Genomic DNA, 21,089 nt, shown 5'->3' on the forward strand with positions numbered 1-21,089 from the left:
TTCATAATCAACTCTTTATTCATTTCTGACAACTATTCACAGGAAACTAAGCTCACTAAGAAGTTATTGCAGATACTTCTAACGAGTATTTTCAAATGTTTTTAACTTAAGTAACCTAAGTATAGGCATAAATGACTTTTTCTCTATAACCAATTAATTATTTAGGATCACTGGAATATTCTTCATTGTCATTTGTGGCCTGTAACAAAATTCATTTGCAGCAAATACCACGTTTAAAAGTACTTATCTCAAAATCAACTATTTGATTTATTGCCTTACTTAGAAATAACTTAGAAATATGATACAACAGTACCATTCACATGTACATTTTTTTTCTTACTACTTGTTTTAACTATGTTTTAAGTTCCTAACTGTCTTGTTTTACTTTACATTATTCATTACACTGGACCAAAATGCCATCCGTTCCGGGAGTAATTTTTCTTCTACTGAAACCCCTTGATTGCTGAATTTCAAATATTTCTGACTAGCTTTATTCCACTGTGGCCACTGAAATTCAAATCCTTTTGGAGTAGGCGTTCTAAAAAAATAAATAAATAAATAAAAATAATAATAAAATAAAATCAAAAATCTAACAGTAGAATAAATTTCAGTTGAAAGAAATCCTCTAGTGATTCCTTATTGGAGGGTAAACATCTATTCTATTAAAGGAAAAGACAACCACTAAAGTTACAATAATGGTTCGATCAAGCCAAGCTATTGTTGGTTCAGAAAAACCCAAAAAAACCATCGATGAAAGTTTTGATAGCTTACATTTAAAACAAATTATATAAAAGATTTTTAAACAGCAATCATTTGTTTTATGTATAATGATGTGTATAATCTATGAAAGATTTTTAATTATAATCAATGAAAGATTTTTAATTATAAACATATAAAAATATTTTGGAAGCTATCCAGATGCTTGACTTTTTTAATTTAAGCTTTTAGCGTTGACGGCAATACTTTCAGATTCGAAAAACTCTCCAAATTATCTCTATTCGTAGGAATTGGTTTTTAACTTTTCCGTAATACCTTGCTCCGATATCTGCAACTGCATTTTTAGGATCCAAGTCTCAGAGCTAGGCAAAAGAACTGGTTTCTCTTGTAAGTTAGTGTCAATTTCGTGCTTTAGGATGCAGCTAGTTCGAGCCTCACTGGGAGGCGGGATGTTAGTTTATTGTCCAGATGCTCTCTAAGATAGGAAACTGGCCTACTTCAGAAATCATTGTGTAGTTGAAGTACAGAGTAGTGAGTTTTCTATTTAGGGTTAAAACTGTTTTCATCTTCTATAATCACAATTCATTTTTCTCATAGCTGGATACGATCAGGGCTCCTTTTCTTTCTACTACTAACCCTCCCACCGAAGCCCACAGTTTCTCTGAGAAGCATTTGCTTTCAACTCTCTCTTGAGATCGAAACACCGCACAACCAACTAGATTAATATCAAAACAAGAACTTTATGAAAATATTTACCCATATGTCGCAAAGTTTACCCATAATTTCACTAATAATTTGGAGAACTTCTGGTCTTCTTCTGTTACATCCATTGGAATATAGGTAGACCATAAATAAAGGAACTCATCCGCATGTGCTGTGCCTACAAAAGAATAAGCATTTAAAATATAAATAAAACAACAATAATAAAAATATGATATTGGAATTATTTATTTATAACAATTTGAAGTTCTTATTAGTGGAAAAGGGTATAATATGACAAAATAAAGATGCCACGCCATCTCAGTAAAACTTTCTCTTAACAAAAAGCTGGTTGTAAGTCGTATAAAGGTACCGAATTTTAATTATAGACATAACAGAATAGAAGAAAAAAATTATAGATACTTGAAGATTTTGGAAAAAAAACAAAAACAAAAAACAAAGATGTTAAATAAAAAGATTTTTTTAAATAATAATCTTCAGCTTTGTAATTTGTATTACTGTTTGTCTAAGATAAGAAGATGTATTCTATACTATTTAACCTATTTCTGGAGCAGTGATTCATTTAGCCGCAACCAACGCACGGGAATAGTCGACCCAATTTTAGGTCTATGAAGATGGCTTAATAACTTAAAAAGGTTCTTCAGTAAAATAGAAAACGCTTTCCTAAATAACGACAGAGCTATTGAAAAGGTTAATGAGACCAAGACAAATTATAAACACGCGAAGGTCCTTAATATAAAAGACGGTGAACTCTTCTACCTATTTTGGCATCAACGTTACTAGAGAATACCTATATCTTTGAATGGATCAACAAAATGGATCAAACAAGACCAATGTGGTCTTGGCAAATTGATCCTTTTAAGCAATCAGTCGACATATTAAGCGTAAACTTGTGTCGTGGAATGAAAATGGTCTTCTAAAAAACGCTCATCCGGTCAGTTCACTATGTTCGGAATCCTAGATCATAACGAAAACCGATAAGAAAGAGAGATTTTTCGGTAATATATGACTATTATAAACAGGGGTACCGAAAAAAGATATTCTCGCGTCTATGCCGCATCTCGGAAAAGTGATTAAGTCTGCGTAACTGGAATGGCAGTTTTCAAGATTATCAGAAAAGATAAAAAAAAAAAAAATGTGCAGCGCGCAAAAAAGTCTATGCTGGAAAAGCTGACGAAGTGAAAGAACAAAATGTAGCTTACCATTTACAAGTCTATGTATTCCATATATATCCTGAAGACTGCGTTCACCTTGATACGTGTCATAATAAACATACTTTGGCCCCTTATGCATTGATAAACTCCTAATCATTGGCCAAATGAACCAGGAATCAGAGAACAACTGAAAATTTTCAAATTTAATCAATAGAATTGAATAGAATTCCATACTTAGTTTTTCATAAAACATTTCAGGGCTTTTCAAATAATAAAAAAAAATTAGAAATTAATAATAAGAAATAATGAATTAAAAGACAAATCACACTTTTCAATTTCCTTTAACAATATGTTGTTCTTAATATTTCCATAGAAATAATAACTTTATTATAATTAATAATACTAACTAATAAATTTCTGTGAAACCAAAAATATTTTTTTCGTCTTAAATAAAATATTTATTCAAAATTATTTGACCAAAAATATTTACTCATTCACTACAATGATGATACATAATAATAAAGTTTGCACAAAATATTAGAAACTAGAAATAGTATTTTCCGAAATAAGAATTTGCACTTCATAGAAATTTATCAAAATATGAATAACATGGTCATGAAACTTACATCTGTAATATTGTAGACCATTTCCTTAGATATTGTTTCATTGCCAAAGTAGTATCTTCTAATTCTATTAATAACATCGTTGGGAACAAATTCATTATCTTTAAATAATATAACTTTAGACATATTTATAAAATTCCTGTCCATTTCTTGATAATCGTTTGGAAATTTTGTAAAATCTGGCAACAATAAAGAAAATTAATTCAATTATTTTATAAAGAGTACATTATACTTTATAATTTAATTGGTATAAAAGTAGATAAACTGTACTAATCACATACAAGCACTTTTGATAACTCCCTCCATAAGAGTGCAACCTGTCATCCAAGACACGTGATTTGGCTTCACTTTATTCGGATCTTTTGGTAGAAATGGATTTTTAGAGGCTGGGTCCATAACTGGTGCAAATACAGGCTTCAATTCCATCTGATTCATCTTCAAAAAAAGAAAACTCCAACTATGAACTAAGAAAACTTCTTTTCCAAAAAAAAAAGTATATTATTATTGAAAATGATAACATTTACTGGAAAAAGTTTAAACTGTCTCATAATTTCCCGACCATCCGATTGTTTTAGACAATCTACCATTGCTTTTGTACTGTCAACTGGACATTTCATTGATTTAGCAACCTTGATGGCCCTTGCCCGCGCCACTCCTGGTTTTAAGTAGCCCCAAGGACTAAGTGCAGCACCTGATTGACTAATTCCACCTTGAATTAAGCCTTTTCACAAATATTTTTTTGAAAAGGGAGGAAAAATAAATCAAAATTAGTGGTTACTCATTTAGCTGTAGCAATTACATATACACTCCTACATTTCTTATGAAAGTAATTGGTAAAACGTAATTTTGTTTTTTTTCATTTAAAAATTTCAAAAAAAATAAACCTTTGCTCATTGGTGAGATCATGTGTAAATATATACTAGCTCCTCCAGCGCTTTCTCCCATAATTGTAACCTTCTTTGGATCACCGCCAAAATTTTTTATGTTTCTCTGTACCCATCTGAGTGCCATGGTTTGGTCCTTTAAACCCAAATTTCCAGGGAGTATTTCATCTTCCATGCTTAGGAAACCTTGTGACAAGTGAATGCAATTAAAATAAATTATTTAAAAAAAAATTAAACTAGTCAATTTGCTTTGAGCCCTTAAAAGAGGTTTTTACTAATTGTGCTATTCATTCAGGTAGAGATCGTGGTATCGAAGATTATATAGTCAAATTGCAGCTGTAGTGTGGTAGTGTTTGTTCTTATCTGGCTAGTTAACTGTAATTATTTAAATTATTTTTTTTGCAGTCAATTGAAAAAGAAAACTATCTAAGAATTTCTTTTCTTACTACGATATATACAGGTACATATATAAATATATAAAATGAATCAAGTGCTTAGAAAATTTAAATTATTAGATACCATTTAACAACTGTATACAATTTTGTTTTTTGTTTGTGTTCAATAAAATCAAATATCCACCATTTAATAATATGTTTACCAAGTGGACCAAGTCTATAGTTCATTGTTACTACGACAACATCGTGGTCCATGAAATTTCCGGGTCTTCCTTCAAATTCTCCACCACCAAATTCGAACACTCCACCATGTATATAAACTAATACAGGATTAAGAGTTTCTGGCTTTAACTGCAATTAAATAGAAATTACAGATTTAAAAATTGATTTTATTATGCCGTTAAACATTTAATGTGTTTTTTTAATTACAAAACTATGTTAATTACGATTAATTAACTTGGTACTATCGAACCGGATGATCACTTATTTTTAAGAGATTTACGTCATTGATGAGGAAGAGTGAGAGAATTGGTTTGACAAAAAACGAGCTAAAAACCAAGTATTTGGCGGTGTCCAGATCACTGAATAGGAGAATATCAAATATTCTGATCATCTTACTTCTTTTAGAGCAGTAATAATCAGCAGGATGAAATTATGAAAAGAACAATAATGAAGGGTCTTTTAAAAACAATAAGATAAACTCTTAGTACCTAGTGAACGAAAATAAAGCTGTCAAGCAGAAATAAAAGCTGACTTTTTACAATGATACAACTTGGACGTTTAATTACAGGAGCTGGAATTTTCAAACGAAAAACATTGGCAAAAAAAAAAAGAACCCACAATTTTCAGTCAGGAAAACGAAAAAAAAAAAGTGATGGAGTACAAAACAAAAAAAATATATAACATTTTGTCGAGAAGGCTAATATGAAGACTAATAGTCGGTTTGTGCAAACAAGAACTGGCTGACTGTTTGTAAAGAAGGAAAGGAAGGAAGAATGCCCTCAAGGAAAATGCGAGCCTGAGATTTAATAATATGCGAACACATATTCTTCAATAAATGAAAAATTTGGCCTACTAATCGGACATTCTCGACCGTGAGACAAAATCATCGGGGCCAAGTGCATTTAAGTCGTCTAATGGCGATATCAAGTGTGTCTAAAGACTAACTCAAAGCCCAATACAGAACTCAAACATTTCAATGTTAATAAATCAAACCTTCAGTAAATGAGAAGAGTGCAGAACGGCAATTAGAAAAATGTGGTTTGGTCTACAAAGCTCATTAATGGATAATCGTAATAATTCGTTTGATTTTTTTTTTCTGTCTGATTTGCGATTTTCTTTATCATCAAAAAATAAATCATCAGTTAGGTATTGAGAAGAAGACTTCCTCTAACAAAGCCTCTGATCTGGTAATTACTGACTTGTGTTTTAGTTTTGTAAATGAAAGTCAAATTCTTTACCCCAAACTGATGTACATGAAAATTTCAAATCGATCAAAAATAAAGCTTGCTATGATGAATACAACCAAAGATAACTTTTATGGAGTTCAATAATAATAATTTTATGGAGTTCCTTCCTTTCTAATGGGATTGCTGAAGTGAAAAGCCTATTTATTAATTAGAAAGGACGAATGATGAATATAATTTTCGTATATTTTGTGTAATATTACGAGAATAATTAATACATTTAAAAGTGTGGAGCTATGATTTAGTCACAAACCATGTGATAGATTTCCCTAAGAAAACCATCATGCTTCGAATTTTTATGTTTAGAAAACAAAATCAATCAAAAACAAAATTAGTGTTAATAGTGGTAACTTGTAATATAATAGAATTCTTAATACTTACTAAAGTAATTTACTTACACTGTGTGTATACACCGACAAATAAAGGCAATCTTCACTGCCAACAACGGCACTGTTTACAAATCGTATATTATGTAAAGATTGTAGACACATATTCCCAAAGAACTGGGCTTTTCTAATTCCTTCCCATGGTTCTGGAGGTTGTGGATCCTAATAATTAAGAAGTCCGAATGTTAGAAAATAAAATTATAAATATATCAAATTTAATAAAGGCTTCACATTTTCTATTTAGTAAAACTGAAGATCAATTCAGCATATTGCAACAATGTTTAACTTTTCTCCTTCTCTCACAGTGCGTTACAGGAGCAGCACTTTAGGCACCCAATGATGAACTTTTTAAAGCTAAACATTAAGTCGTTCATAAACTTCTTATTCCATTTTCAACTCATCGTGTATTAAAACAAAAGATTTTCAAGTTAAAAATTGTCTACCAAAAAAAAAAAAATCTGCATCTATCGGAGGTCGGGAACTCTTATTGTTCACATTGAGAAGCTTCCAACAACTCTACAAGAAAATATTTACAATGTACACAAGCTTAAAAGAGGTTTTCCCAACAACAATTTTTGTCATATTAGAGGATAGCTCGTTCTTCAAGGCGTAAGACAGAAACAAAACAAAAAAGATGTTTTTCTCAACGGTAAAATGTAAACAATGCAACAAAAAGCTAGGTTTTGCAGCTTCCATTTTTAAAATCAATTCTTCAGTGTAGGAAGAACTTGTTTTTTAAGCTTGGAAAGAATTTCTTTTAGCAAGGAGTTGCATAGGCAACCAAAAAACAAACAAAAAAATGCACCTGCGGGCCGAGAATCAGGTTTAGCAAAACAGAACACATATGGATTGGTCAGACATAAGATCAATACTAATGTATTTTAAAAATGTGGAATGTATTATGTAACATAACATTTATACCAATTTAACCACAAAATTAGACGAAAACATAATGCTTCCTCGATTTGTCGGAGAGTTAAGAATTCCAAAAATCCTTGAGACTGAACAGAACATTTAGATTTAATTTACAGTTATATATAAACTTTTCTTCTAATTCTAATTAATCAGATTATTGCTTATATTAAGAAGTGGACAATGTAGAATAAAAAAAAAAAAAGATACAGGGAGAGTAAATGCTAGTATACCGTAATATTTTATCGACAATGTAAGGCCATTTGCTAAAATTCGTCATACTTAACGTTTTGGGTTTTTTTTTTTTCTTTATGACGAGACGACAAAAAATTCCAAGGAATTCTTCTTTTACGATATATATTTTTCTCATGTTAAAATGTTAATCGTGATATCTAAAAACCCTGTTTAAAGTTTTATTAAATTATAACATTTCAGTGCAATGAAATGTGAAACAAACCACACAGTTCGACAATAATGTTTAAAGCTAAATTCAATATTATATTCTTGATACAACAGTTATTATATTTTTTTCCACGTGATAATTTATTTTGCTAGATCAAAGTGAGAACAAAAATAAAAAAGGTATTCTTTTTGGTCTGGGAATTGAGCATGGTGAGAAACTGTTGAAGCGAAATAATTTATTTTAAAAAAATTGATTTAGTAGGAACAAAAAAATGGAACAAGATTAATTTAAACAAATATCAGTGCTACTACTCCCTCATGCCTTGTTGGCTTGTCTCTAGATAATCCTCTAGTTCCAGGAATAGAGGTCTTCACGCAACCATCCCAGTAAACGATCTCGTTTGCCTTTCATTGAAATATTTTAGAAAATAATTGCGACTATTCATAATTTAACTTTCTCAAACATAAATGGTATTATTTACTTTCAGATTTTTGTTTCGTTTCAGAAACTGGAGATATGAGCGAGTGTTTCGCTTTAACGCAGATTTCGGGGGTGGATTTTGTCGAAAAAGGGTCTAACGGTTTTTATAGCAGATAGCGGGCAAGCAACTAAAAAAGACCGGACCCCTATAGAAGGAGAAATCTCTCTTTTTTTACAAGGTTTAAAGTTTTCTCAACAATCATTTTTACGAATTCTTTCCTATGGTCTCCAAGTGTCGGATGTCTTCTGTCGTAAACAAGCAAATGCAACGTAATTGGAAAGGATGTAGGATACCGTTCCTCTCCTTCTGTCACAGTGCATAATAGGGGTAGCACTTCAAGCAACTAATTATGAACTATAAAAAAAAGGCATAAGTTAAGTATTTATTAGTCGGTGTGGGCATTAAAGATGCTTGGAGTTGATTGATTGCCAGTTGTCGATAGGACTGCAAGGGAATGTGCAATTGCCTTGCAGATTTTTGAATTAAATTATTCACCAAAAAGACAAATTTTAAGCCTTTTAAATCTCAATATGAGTTGTTTGTGTTTATGCGAAATCATAATGTTCTATGTACGCGTAATGCAAAGGAAGAATTCAAATTTCATATTTGGTTATGTACTAAAACTAGGAGATAGACTAAACTTGGTATAACTAGGGGATTTTTGAAAAATTATCCTTTCTACCTGGTGATAGATAGATAAATCGTCAAACTCACAATGTCTCAAACTGTGATTCTTAAAAATAGCCAGCAATTTTGTTAACACAATAATATTTAATTATGATCTCTGGACCTAAAGTTGAACGCTGATTTCCACTCACGACATTACTACGATTAGATGTATAATTGTTAATTTAAAAAAACGCTCTTATTGAACATAAATAGGTGATTCGTACATTTATTTAGTAATGGATATTTTTGTTGGCTCTTCTTAAAATTTTTAATTAAAATGGTTTATAATTCAATTTTCAGAATTTAGATGTATTTAGAAGTCACTGCTTGCTAGAATGGCTCAGGATAGAGATACTCATATTTTGTTGGTTAAGGGCCTAGATATCTCACAATGTTAAGATATTTGTAAGCAGAAAAAATTTTACCAATAATTATTTTCCAATAAAGGAATGGCAAATGGGTTGCAATGAGTTTTTCGCTTTTACTTAACTTGAGTACTAAGAAATGATTTATGAACTGTTGGGTGTGGACTGCATTTCGGTGATCAACTTAACACAGCAGACACAAAGTCTCAATCAAAACTGCATTATAATAGTTTCAATCGTCTAGTACATATAGCAGAGAAGAAAAAAAAGTGCAGTTTCATGGACCATTAATTTATTGAACAGGTTAAAAAAGCACTTAAAACTTTCAAAATACAAAAACCCAACAACAAGTAATTGTACAACTTAGAAACACACAGTATGCTAATCATCATAAAAATGTTAGCCTTAATGGAGTGAACTGAAATGGATAAAAATAAAACAGCTTAAAAAGAAAGTAAAATCAGAATGGCACTTTTGTCAATTTTTTTGTAATTTGTACATAAAGATGATGGTCTAAGATCTCCAGAGAGCCGATAATTATTGGCTACGAAATATTATCACCAGGTACATGTAAATAATTCTTAGGAATCCATACCTTAATCCATGTTCTTAGAATGTTCCCTTTTCGAGTACCATTCTGAATTTGTCTTGAAGAAATTCGATGCACTTTCTGTAGCTTACTTCTGCTAGCTTACCTTAAAACCCTGTTCGGGATAACTAGTCTTTCTATCAATTTTAACTATTTTTATAGTAACTTAAAAATGTGTAGTAGGAAATTATAGTATGTTTACTGCAGGGAAGTATAGAAGTGTTGCCAGTTTTTCAAATTTACAGGGAAAATTTGTAATCTGTATAATTGATATCCAATTCTATGCCTTCTTTGCCTTCTTCACGTACAATTTCTGATGGTGGTTGTTACGCAGAACACAATTAACAAGGCTGAGATACAAAACAAATACTATTCCTGTTTGGTTTTGTTTAATAGAATTCGTTTACAAACGTTTAAATTCCTCTGAACTGGTAGTTTTTATCCAGAATTTAAATCAATTCAATTATTCAGCTCATATCAAAATATGAGATATTGTAAAGTAGTCACCGTCAAAATGAAATTGAATAGTTCATTTCTATGTAATTTTCTCGGAAACGATCTCTGGATTTTCTTTAAGGCAAAGTAAGTGTTCTTAAATCTTTATCTGAAATATTTGAAAGTTAAATCTCATGAAGAGTAAAGTATGAAGATTTTATGAATAAAATCATGTTCAATGTCATATTTACCCATATAAAAATCTCAATTAAAAAATTAAAGAACATTTTATAAGCATTTGCAATAAACTGGACGGGATTTTATAATTTTATTTAACTTGAAAAAAGAAATTTAAAAAAAATCACCTGAAATCTGAGATTTCCCACTGGTGGTTTGGCGTATGGTATACCACTGAACCCAATAAAACTACGTTTGCTTCTACTTTTTGATTGATATCCACTTAAACGCCCCTCGGTTGTGTTGGCTATAAAATTTCCACATCTGGTAAACAGTAAAAGGCAAAGTAGATTCATGTTTAAGAAAAATTTTCACAACCGAGATTAAGCCTGCAGAAATGGTAACAATGTCCAAATTTGATTCTGCCGGCTAATTTATCAAGCACCATCCACGCACCACGAAGTAGTGGGGAAGCGAACATTCAAAAGACCTTCAGTAAAATTTAAGGTTCACTTATAAATTACTAATTTCAAAGATATGTTTCCAAGCGTATCATACAAATTTAAACATATGTATCTTTTTTAAATGATCGTGCATGAGCAGCCAGAAAATTTTGCTCCAAATGCTTCACCCCTATAATGAAGATTCATTTTAAAAAGATTCAAGGTAAAGAACAAGTGAGAAGAACAGTATGTGCACTAATTAAATTATATGATACTAATTATAGATGTTTCCTATTAGAATTATATATATATTATAGTAATAATAATAAATATATATAATTTTGAAAATTAAATTGGGTGGATCTAATAGGAAACAAAGAACCTTGGAAATATTTGTAGATTTTAAATCTACATTTAGCAAAGTATCAAAAGAAGTTGGTTCTTTAATGGATTAAGAGTGACGTTTCTTGTAATTAGTTTCGATGGCTTAAGACTTAGCTGGATGGAACCAAGAATGATCAGGCGAACGTTCCAGCGGACAGTGTCAAGCTACGTTCAACTGAAGGAAAGATTAGCTTAAGGTTCCGCAATTAGGTGCAAGTTGTTTAATCTGTCCATAAATGATGTAGTTTTTTTTTTCAGTAAGTGAAGTGTTGGCCTAAATTTGGCACTTGGCCAAAGATGTGGTACTTTATGCAGTGCAAATAAAGTGATGATAAATACACAGAAAAATGTGTCCCAACTTGTTCTTTATCAACTAAGAAACTCCGGGAAAGTAAGATTAATGAAGAGGACCAAGTGCCAAGCGCTAAGAATTGTTACTAAAGGAACAAAGTGCACTCCAATTGTTGCCATGGATGTTCAAACAAGTTTGAACATACTTAATGCTATAAGGAAAGAATAAGTATTTTTATCTCTCTTAGCAGTCAGGAGACACTAACGTCTTGTTTTATGAACATTACCTTGTCGCAGACGTTGCTTCATGGAGATAGAGTGGTCCGTAAAGATAAAAAATAAAAAAAGATTAAGAGGAATCAACTGAAAAGTAAATTTTGGCGCCATGCAATTGAAGAAAAAGGCCAGAAATCAATAGCGAATCTACTCCTGGATAAGTATAGACAGAAAATAAATAACTAAAAGATATCACAATATGGGAAATAAATAAAGTAAAGGATAAAATTAAAGATAAATCAAAATGAGTTTCAAAGTATACACCTTTCCATTTATTTAAGTATTTAATACTCAATTTACAGCCTTCCTCTAATTATATAGTAAGGAAATAAATCAAAATCCTGCTGACAAAACTATACCAAAACTTCCTAAAACAAAAAAACTTCCTAAAATATTAAAACAAAGTTTTCCTTACCGATTAACTAAAAAATAGTAGCAAACTTAGCAAAGTCCTTTAGTGAAAACTCTCACTGGCAATGAAAAAACCAAACCTTGTTTCTTTCTTTCACATTTTATAAGGAACAAAAGTATTACATAAAGAGAAGACATTCTCTTCCCGAATATAGTATTTTTGGTTTGATTATGAAATAAAATATATTCAAATTGAAAAAAAAAAAAATGTAAAAAGAAAATTGACTTATCCCTGGTACCATAACCTTTTAAATTTTATTTTATACCTAATGTAAAATTACTACAGTACAAAAGGCTAACTTAAACTCATTGAACTCCACTCGTACATTTTATTTTTCAACATTTGATCAGTTTTTTTGTTCATTTTTAAAAGTACAAATTTCGGATGTATTCATTAATAATAGAAACATGTTAATTGTTCATTGCTTTAGGTCACTGATTCATTAATCCAGTAATAAGAAAAGAATAATACCAATTTCAGTCATGATTCTGTCACTCAGTTCATAAAGTAGAACACAAGATACACCAACCTTATAATAATGTAAAAATATTGACAATGAGCCCTGAATATGACCTAGTCCCTACGTCGAAAGCTCGGCAAAATAAAATATCTCGACTGAAATTGGCATTTTTTACTTTCCACCTACTGAAACATGTTTTTAACCAGCTTTCTTAACAACAAACTTCCATCTTGATGATTTCTACTATTTGCAACAATATAGTACTGATATAAAAAAAAAAAAAAACTTGATAAAAAGCAAATGAACTCTGTACGAAGGTCAGCATTGCACTGAACCTTCTTCGGAAGTCAATGATCATAGACATTGGACGCCTCTCAAATTAATAACCAACAAAATTTTGTCCATTTATCCGTCAACAAGTAACTTGATGGCCACCGCTTTATGTTACTATGTAGTTCAGTTTTAAGACATGCTTGTAAACTGATAACAAAAATAGGTGACATTTACCTCCTTAAAATGTTTACGATATTTAATGAATCCTAAAAAGATATTACATCCTATGTAGTTATGAATACTATCATTACCTGGTTAATGCATCTTGGAATAAGCTGTACCAAGGGACCTTACTGGTGGCAGCGCATACTGGTGGACGTTTAGTAGGTTTTATTTCTTGATACTTGCTAGAGTATTGGATAACAAGAAGCTGAATTGATTTACGGTTTTTTCAAAACTGGCATTATTCTTTTCTTCCTACTACATTAATGAATCAGTAACCAACATGATCTTCATACAAAAGAAAAATGTAAGTACTTATTTTATATTATTGAGATATATGAAAATGAGTGCAAAAAAAAATAAAAAATCTATTGTATACAGAATTAGCGAATGAGTGATCACGTGTTTGATAGGAATGGAGGTTAAGATATTTTTGTTAAGTATAAAAGCCCAAAGAGGGCACTATTTGGCCGGGTGGCGGAGCCCCAGGAAAAGTAATGAATTATTGTGTGGGAGGGAAAGCCCCCATCAAACTATAGGTTATGTAACTTTAAAGCCAAAAAATTTTAACAAATGTTTTTTTAACATATTTTACCTCCATGACCTCAGAGACACAAAAAAAACACTTCATGGTCATCAGGAAGTGAAAGAACGCGACGATGTTGGAATCTTCCATTTACACCTACTTTTTTTTTTTTTTTTGCAATTTATATTAAGAGGTATCAGTCCATTAATTATTTTTTTTAAAAAAAACCTAAAATATGGAGCAACATTTTGTCAAATATTAATTTTTTTAGATAAACATTTTTTAGATAAAGTTATTTCGCTTTGCAGCTCTTGCTAAGAAGTTCTGAAAATTTGAATGGGTCAAATAATAAAAAAAAAATACATTTTGCTAAAAAAGACTTATAATGCATTCAGTTTAGGAGAATGTAAATTGTACATTCGCCTTTCTTTCTCTCCCTTGAAGCGTCTTTTTTTATCTCTTTAACTGTCATATTATTGACGTCAAAATGTGTTAAATAATTTTCATGCTTAGCTTAGTTTTAGCATAAAAGTACTACTGGTTTAAGAAAGCCATATCACAAACTCACACTGAAAAACTGAAGGGTCATATACGGATGTGGAGGACTTTTTGAATTAGGTTTAATTGGATCCATCTTAAATCCTGCAATTGTTTTGCGAAAGTAAAATTGACTTTTTAACTTGTACAAAGCTTTTAATACTTATAACAATATCGGTTCTTGAGTCAACTAGTTTTGAGCTAAAAGCCCAACAAAAGCATTGTAAGAGAAGTCAAATTTTCTGCTCTGATTATTATTCAATCTGTATTTAGTAAATTTTATCTGTATTTTTATCCCAAATTAAGGGATACTAGAACGTTGTAACGTGCGAAACTGCTTAGCAGTCGACACTCCAAATTGCCCACAGAACTCAAACTATTGATTTGTAATACTATCTTCAAACCTATGTGGACTTGCAAATTAAAGTTGTGGACTCAGCCAAATCTATAAACGTATGGACTGTTCAGACACTTTAATCAAAAGCACTGTGGAAAATAAAAAAGAAAAAATTGCTTTCATGAAGTTAATCTTTGATCTAGTTCGAGTTAATCTTTCAATACTAAAAATAAATTTGCAAAGATGAAAATTTAGAAAACATTTCTTAATATAACTTTAATTATAGAAGCTTTCAAACAACATTAATTACTATGACTTAATAGTTTGGTCATGATATTTTATATATGAAATTTATTCCAGGCTGACATTTTGGAAAGATTGTAAGAGCACTTACTTTGTACATATTACTTTTTTCTGTTGGAAAAAAGAATTAAATAATAATAATAATAAAGCTTTATCTCCTTTAAAAATTTCTTCTACGATTTGGTAAATAAAAATGTAAATATTATCCACTTCTTAATCAACTATTTATTTATTTTTTAGCATTATTTACAGTCCACTATCCTCACTAAGATGTTTTTGCATGTATTTCTAGCGAGTATTTACAAATATTTGTACTATTTTTTGACTAAAGTATAAGAAAAAAGACTTCCCCTCCACGCCAAAAGCATTAGATTCATTGGAATATTCTAAATTGTCATTTGTGTTCTCAACAAATTTCACTGCGGCAAATACCAGCTTTTTAAAGAACTGATTCTAAATAAAGTTCCCAAATTTGCCTTAATTGAGAAATATGATTCAACAGAATAACAACTAACTAATAACTAATTGTTCCAATAATATGTTCTTGTTCTTCCTCACTATAATTTCACTGTGTTTTCTTTACGATCTTGTTTCACTTTACATTATCCATTATGCTAGACCAAAATGACATCCGATCCGGAAGTAATTTTTCTTCTACTGAAACTCCTTGATTACTGAATTTCAAATATTTCTGACTAGCTTCATTCCACTGTGGCCACTCAAATGCAAATCCACTTGGTGTAGGTGTTCTATTTAAGAAGAAAAAAAAAAAAAAATCCACATTAGTAGAATAAATTGTGGTTTAAAAGAAGTTTATCCAATGATTATTTATTCATGCAGACATCGTCAACTTGTATTAAAATTAGTGTTCTTTTGATCATTAAATAAAATCAAAATCTTGGAAAATATGATTCGATAGTGTGATAATTTTAAGAGTTTCTATTGAGATTTGATGTCCATAAAATGAAGTAGAACTCTAAGCTAAGATTTCTTCATGGTTCTTTAAGAATTTAAAGAGTCTTACAAGATAATTCTTATTGACAGTTCTTAACAAAGTATGAAATGCATTTTTAAACAATTTTAGATACTATTTCTTCGATTGATCATTTCATACTTAAATTTGTTTGTTTGTTTGTTTTTTAAACTATTAACCCTCCCAAAGCCCAATTTATTTGTTTTCCACAGTTTCTCTGAGAAACATTAGCTTTCAGCTATCTCCTGAGATTTAAACATCAAATAATGTTCTAGATTAGTTAAATGCATGTATTTTATGAAAATATTTACCCATATGTCACAAAATTAACCCATAATTTCACTAATAATTTGGAGAACTTCAGATCTTCTCCTGTTAAAGCCAATGGGATATAGTAATCCCATAAATAAGGGAACTCGTCTGCGTGCGCTGTTCCTGAAAAAATAAAAATAAATAAATAATAATAACAATATCAACAATAATATCTTATGATGAATTTTGTTTATTGATTTTAAAAATAATTTTTTTTTTATTGATTTTGACGAAAGAGTGCCATTTTAGTTAGGCTGCTCTATTAGTTATTTTTCTTCTCACCTAATCATCATCATCTTAGCAACGGTTTTGAAACTATGTGGTCCTTGTGGCTTAATTTTTTCCATTTTATAATAGTTAAATTAAAAAAAAATGATTAGAGCCAGAAAAACTTAAAGGAGCTAAAATTCACAGTTTTAATATAACCACAGGTGCCTCGCCATCTTAATAAAACTAGGGAGCTGCAAAATTATTTGAATGAATTATAAAATAATAATAATAGATCCCGATCAAGAGAGGTTTTCCTTAACAAATTTAAATTTAATTTAATTTTTCCGGATTTTCTAGCAAACATTCGGTCACATTTCTAATTTAATACGCCTTCTTTTTTCTAAAGTCATTAAATCATCTTTACTTTAGAAAATAAATACGTTATCGCGTTATCCTTTTCATTTTTAATAAACAATATCCTTTTCTAATGATCTATACAGTGTACAAAATTCCTTGGACTCCGTTAGTACTTATTTATTATAGCGTCTGTTTCCTACAGGATCCGTCAATGATGGTCACTTTCAACATTGTGTTTAATGTAGATATAATCTACATTAACTAATTAGAGATATGTTTTCTAAAGAAATTAAATTAAATTTTCACTTTCAGAAACGATTTTTCTCTGTTTCTTTTATATAAAACACAATTTACTTGATTTTATAATAAATTTTTAAGTAGACAACTTCAAATAGAAGTAAGGAATTTTATATTCCCCAACTATACCAAGTTTACATAGAATCCCTGTAAAACTCAGGAATTTCAGTCAAAATTCTTTATATTAAAGCAGAGTTAACACAGTTTAATGCAGAGTTGACAGTGTTTTCTTAGGATCCTGAACGTCGTTAAAGTGACTAAGCTCAGTAGGCTGCATGGTTAGAAAGCCAGATAACGAGGTGTCAAGAAGGGTAATCTTAGAAAATTAGCAGGTAAGAAATGACTCCAGGAACATGTTGAATGCCTGGAATCGAAGGATTGAATGCCGCATTTGATAAGGAGAACTGGCAGAAGTGGCTCAAGAAGGCCAAAGTCCATTTAAGGACTGAGGAGGACCTGTCAAAGTGGAAAAACAAAATCTATCTTACCATTTACAAATGTATGCGTTGCATATATATTCTGAAAGCTGTGTTTGCCCTGATAAGGTTATAATATACATACTTTGGCCCCTTATGAATTGGTAAACTCTTAATCATTGGCCAAATGAACCAGGAATCAGTGAACATCTGAAAGTATTCATATTTAAATAATAAGTTTGTAAATTTACAAGCAACAACTACTTGATTAAATACTAATGGAATCATGTAAGATTTATTTTATGAGATATTTAGGGAATCTCATAAATTTAAATTATAAACATATGAAACATGATAAACGTGTTAGGCAGTATGTACAGGCTTAGCCAAAAGCGAACATGTTGCCTATAATAATACAGAAATTCTTCCAAATGATGTATTAGATTGTACTTTACATTAAACAAGTATTATATTAGTTAATTTCTGCATGTGTGCAGAGGCACATGATGGAGTTAAGAGGAAATAAAACAGTTTGCTAGAAATTTATCGGTATTGAAAACTGTAAATATGTACTATTTTTTAAAGAAACATTTTTGGATTTATACCCAACTTAGGTATAAGACAATTTTCCTTTTATCGTATACCCCCATTTGGCATTGAAGTCCTGCACAAAGTGCTGTTTTTTTTGTTTTTTTTTATCATACATATCACCTCCCAGTAAGATCGTCTGACGATATCCAGTTTTGGCAAGACAACGCAATACAACCCTTATCTCTTTCTCCATTAGCACTCCTATCTCTCCTGACATCAAAGATTTCTCAGAGGATATGTAACGAGGGTCGACCATGGAAAATTAAATTGCTACCTGGGAATCTACCAGCATAACAATGCTGTAGATTAGTTCACTTATCTATAACTTACCAAACCAGTAGCTAGGCTACCTTCGAAGTTACGTCAAAATAATGAACATATATGTTATTAAACTTACATCTGTAATATTGTGGGCCAATTCTTTAGAGATCGTTTTATTGCCAAAATAGTATCGTTTGATTCTTGAAACAGCATTTTTGGAAACAACTTCATTATCTTTGAATAACATAATTTTAGACAAATTTAGAAAATTGCTATCCACTTCATTATACTTATTTGGAAATTTTGTAAAATCTGGTAAAAAAGATCAAAAAATTTAAAATTTATTAATATTTAAAGGATACATCATGCTTAATAATATCGTTTGTCTAATAGATAAAATGTACTAATCACTTACAAGCACTTTTGATAACTCCTTCCACAGTAGAGCAACCTGTCATCCAAGGTATGGGTTTTGGCTTCATTTTATTCGGATCTTTTGGGATAAACGGAATTTCAGAGGCTGTTTCTACCACTGGTGCAAATGTAGGCCTAATTTCGATCTGATTCATCTTCAACAAAACAATATCAAATGTAAAAATAATAATAAAAAGTAATTTTAATGAAAATAATAACACTTACTGGAAAATGTTTGTATTGCCTCATAATTTTTCTACCATCCGATTGTTTTAGACAGTCTACCATTGCTTTTGTACTGTCAACTGGACATTTCATTGATTTAGCTATCTTGATGGCCCTTGCCCGCGCCACTCCTGGTTTTAAGAAGCCCCAAGGACTAAGTGCAGAACCGGATTGACTAATTCCGCCATGGATTAAGCCTAGCCACAAACGTTTATTGAAAAGCGAGAAAAATAATTAACAATTAGTGCTTAAAAAATTGTTTACTAGTGCAATTTGCACTCTACATTGATTATGTGAGGTAATTTGTAAAATTATTAGTTGCTTTTTTTTTAAGAAATTTAAAAAAAACCTTTGCTCATTGGTGAGATCATGTGAAAATGTACACTGGCTGCTCCAGCGCTTTCTCCCATAATTGTAACCTTCTTTGGATCACCGCCAAAATTTTTTATATTTCTCTGAATCCATTTGAGAGCCATGTTTTGATCCTTTAAACCCATATTTCCAGGGAGTACTTCATCTTCCATGCTTAGGAAACCTTGTAAGGTGAACAGATAATAATAACAATAATCAAATTAGCACGAAGTTACATCACTGCATGATAATTTACTCTTGCCAGAAACGTAAATTTTACTCAGTACCTCCTGGGAAGGCGACAATACAGTTCAGAAAACAAAACCTACCAATTGAAAATGCCGCTTTACTGATTAGATTTTCAAGTTCTTGTTATTTTCACGAAAATGGCTGCAACGATTTTATTTTATTTTTTTGTGTGTGTGTACTCATTACAAATGGGTAGATATTATATCTTTTATTTAAAACAGTTTTCCTTTTAAAATGCTTATTAAGTTAGCTTTGGAGGAGTAGGGTTAAGCTGGTCTCTCAAGTGTTATTTAAATGTAATGTTATGTCAATGAAATGAATATCATTACTTAAAAACATATTTACCCATTAGACCAAGTCTATAGTTCAGTGTTACTAAAACTATATCATAGTCCATGAAATATCCAGGTCGTCCTTCAAATTCTCCGCTACCATATTCATATCCTCCACCATGAATATAAACTAATACTGGATTAAGTGTTTCTGACTTTAACTGCAATTAAAAGATATTACAGATTTAAAAGTTAATGCGGATTTAGTGGTACATTTAAATTATAAATTAAATAATGTATAAATAGTTAATAGAAATTTTTACTAACAGATATTATTGGGTTTCAACGAACAAAGAGATGATGGTGCTACGAAGGAATAATCATTTTTACCTATTCTACGAAACCTAACCCCAGCATACCCTAAGGAATCTGCGGAAGTAAGAAGACATCCCTCTTCTTCAGATCTGATTATTATCTAGATTTCTAGACTCCTCTCTGCAAAATCTGCAATCCTTACCTTTACCTTTAACTAATCCTTGCATTGACATATCAGAGCTGATAATTTCGGAGGAGATAATAAAAAAAAAACGACTGGTGGGGAAGCACTAGATTTAGTTTTTTGAATTTTTCTTTAGTTTACAAACTTATAACTTGCAGATCTGTAGATAATAATTACATTTGTTACATAAATATTTATAATTATTAATGTAATGCACGCTCACGTTGGGTTAGAGATTAAATCTGAGCTATTCGCGATACATAATGGATTGTAAACAATGTAAATGAAATAAAAATTACAACTTCATGAGAATTCTAGAGAATATGAATGTGAGGCAAACACCATATTGTGTACTGCACAGGAATAACAGTTAAATGTTTTTTTTTTTAACTATGACGAACAGGACCAGACAGAGAGAGAGCGACCAAAAGAATTTCTTACAAAGGGAATAAAAAAGTAGAGAACTTAATACAGAGTTTAATGGGGCATTTTAGAACTTTATGCTCCCAATTCTGAACATACAAGGCTGTTTAAAAGGGTTTATCACTGACATTTCAGAAAGGTAAAACTTTGACGTTTAATGTTGCAGATTAGCAGGAACTGGAATTTTCATTTTTCAGTCAATAAAACCATTAGTTTCCATACAGGAAGGGAAAAAATATGTCTGAAGTACAAAAAAAAACAACATTTTACCGAGGAGTTTAATGAATTCCACAGAAATGGTTCATACTCACTATACTAACTAGAATTGCCTTATTGTTTGTAAAGAAGAGAAGAATGCTAAGAGTATGTCAGTCTTTTATATTAATCATATAAAAATGG

The 21,089-nt window shown here is 30.7% G+C and overlaps 2 protein-coding genes across 2 annotated transcripts in view; both read right to left on the reverse strand.

The window, feature by feature from the left end:
- On the reverse strand, positions 1 to 16,472 carry LOC141461387 (venom carboxylesterase-6-like). The gene is made up of 14 exons (XM_074142408.1): positions 16,408 to 16,472; positions 16,145 to 16,248; positions 14,232 to 14,305; positions 13,227 to 13,363; positions 10,565 to 10,700; positions 6,358 to 6,507; positions 4,697 to 4,844; positions 4,099 to 4,284; positions 3,739 to 3,935; positions 3,496 to 3,649; positions 3,218 to 3,393; positions 2,640 to 2,778; positions 1,474 to 1,597; positions 1 to 538 (listed from the first exon to the last, which is right to left on the reverse strand). The coding sequence occupies exons 1-14, from the start codon at positions 16,470 to 16,472 to the stop codon at positions 382 to 384; spliced, it is 1,947 nt and encodes a 648-aa protein (XP_073998509.1). The 3' UTR covers positions 1 to 381.
- LOC141449880 (esterase FE4-like) overlaps positions 15,410 to 21,089 on the reverse strand; it is a 13,655-nt gene continuing 7,975 nt past the window's right edge. The window contains exons 3-10 of the mRNA XM_074119787.1: positions 19,842 to 19,989; positions 19,246 to 19,431; positions 18,897 to 19,093; positions 18,673 to 18,826; positions 18,394 to 18,569; positions 17,478 to 17,615; positions 16,125 to 16,248; positions 15,410 to 15,589 (exon numbers count right to left, since the gene is read on the reverse strand). Of these exons, the coding sequence (XP_073975888.1) occupies positions 17,481 to 17,615; positions 18,394 to 18,569; positions 18,673 to 18,826; positions 18,897 to 19,093; positions 19,246 to 19,431; positions 19,842 to 19,989 (996 nt within the window). The 3' untranslated portion in view covers positions 15,410 to 15,589; positions 16,125 to 16,248; positions 17,478 to 17,480. The remainder of the gene's footprint in view (positions 15,590 to 16,124; positions 16,249 to 17,477; positions 17,616 to 18,393; positions 18,570 to 18,672; positions 18,827 to 18,896; positions 19,094 to 19,245; positions 19,432 to 19,841; positions 19,990 to 21,089) is intronic.

The sequence above is a fragment of the Rhodnius prolixus genome, unplaced genomic scaffold, assembly GCF_049639745.1.
Source record: "Rhodnius prolixus isolate KJV_2025 unplaced genomic scaffold, Rpr scaffold_1, whole genome shotgun sequence".
In the NCBI taxonomy this organism is placed as follows: Eukaryota; Metazoa; Arthropoda; class Insecta; order Hemiptera; family Reduviidae; genus Rhodnius; species Rhodnius prolixus.

Excerpts from the sequence above, each read along its gene's own strand:
- LOC141461387 (XM_074142408.1), bottom strand. The coding sequence starts at position 16,472 with ATGGAAAAAATTAAGCCACAAGGACCACATAGTTTCAAAACCGTTGCT. Across the intron at positions 4,285-4,696 it reads CTATAGACTTGGTCCACTTG|GTTTCCTAAGCATGGAAGAT; the intron begins GTAAACATATTA and ends ACTTGTCACAAG. Across the intron at positions 2,779-3,217 it reads TGGTCTACAATATTACAGAT|TTGTTCTCTGATTCCTGGTT; the intron begins GTAAGTTTCATG and ends GAAAATTTTCAG.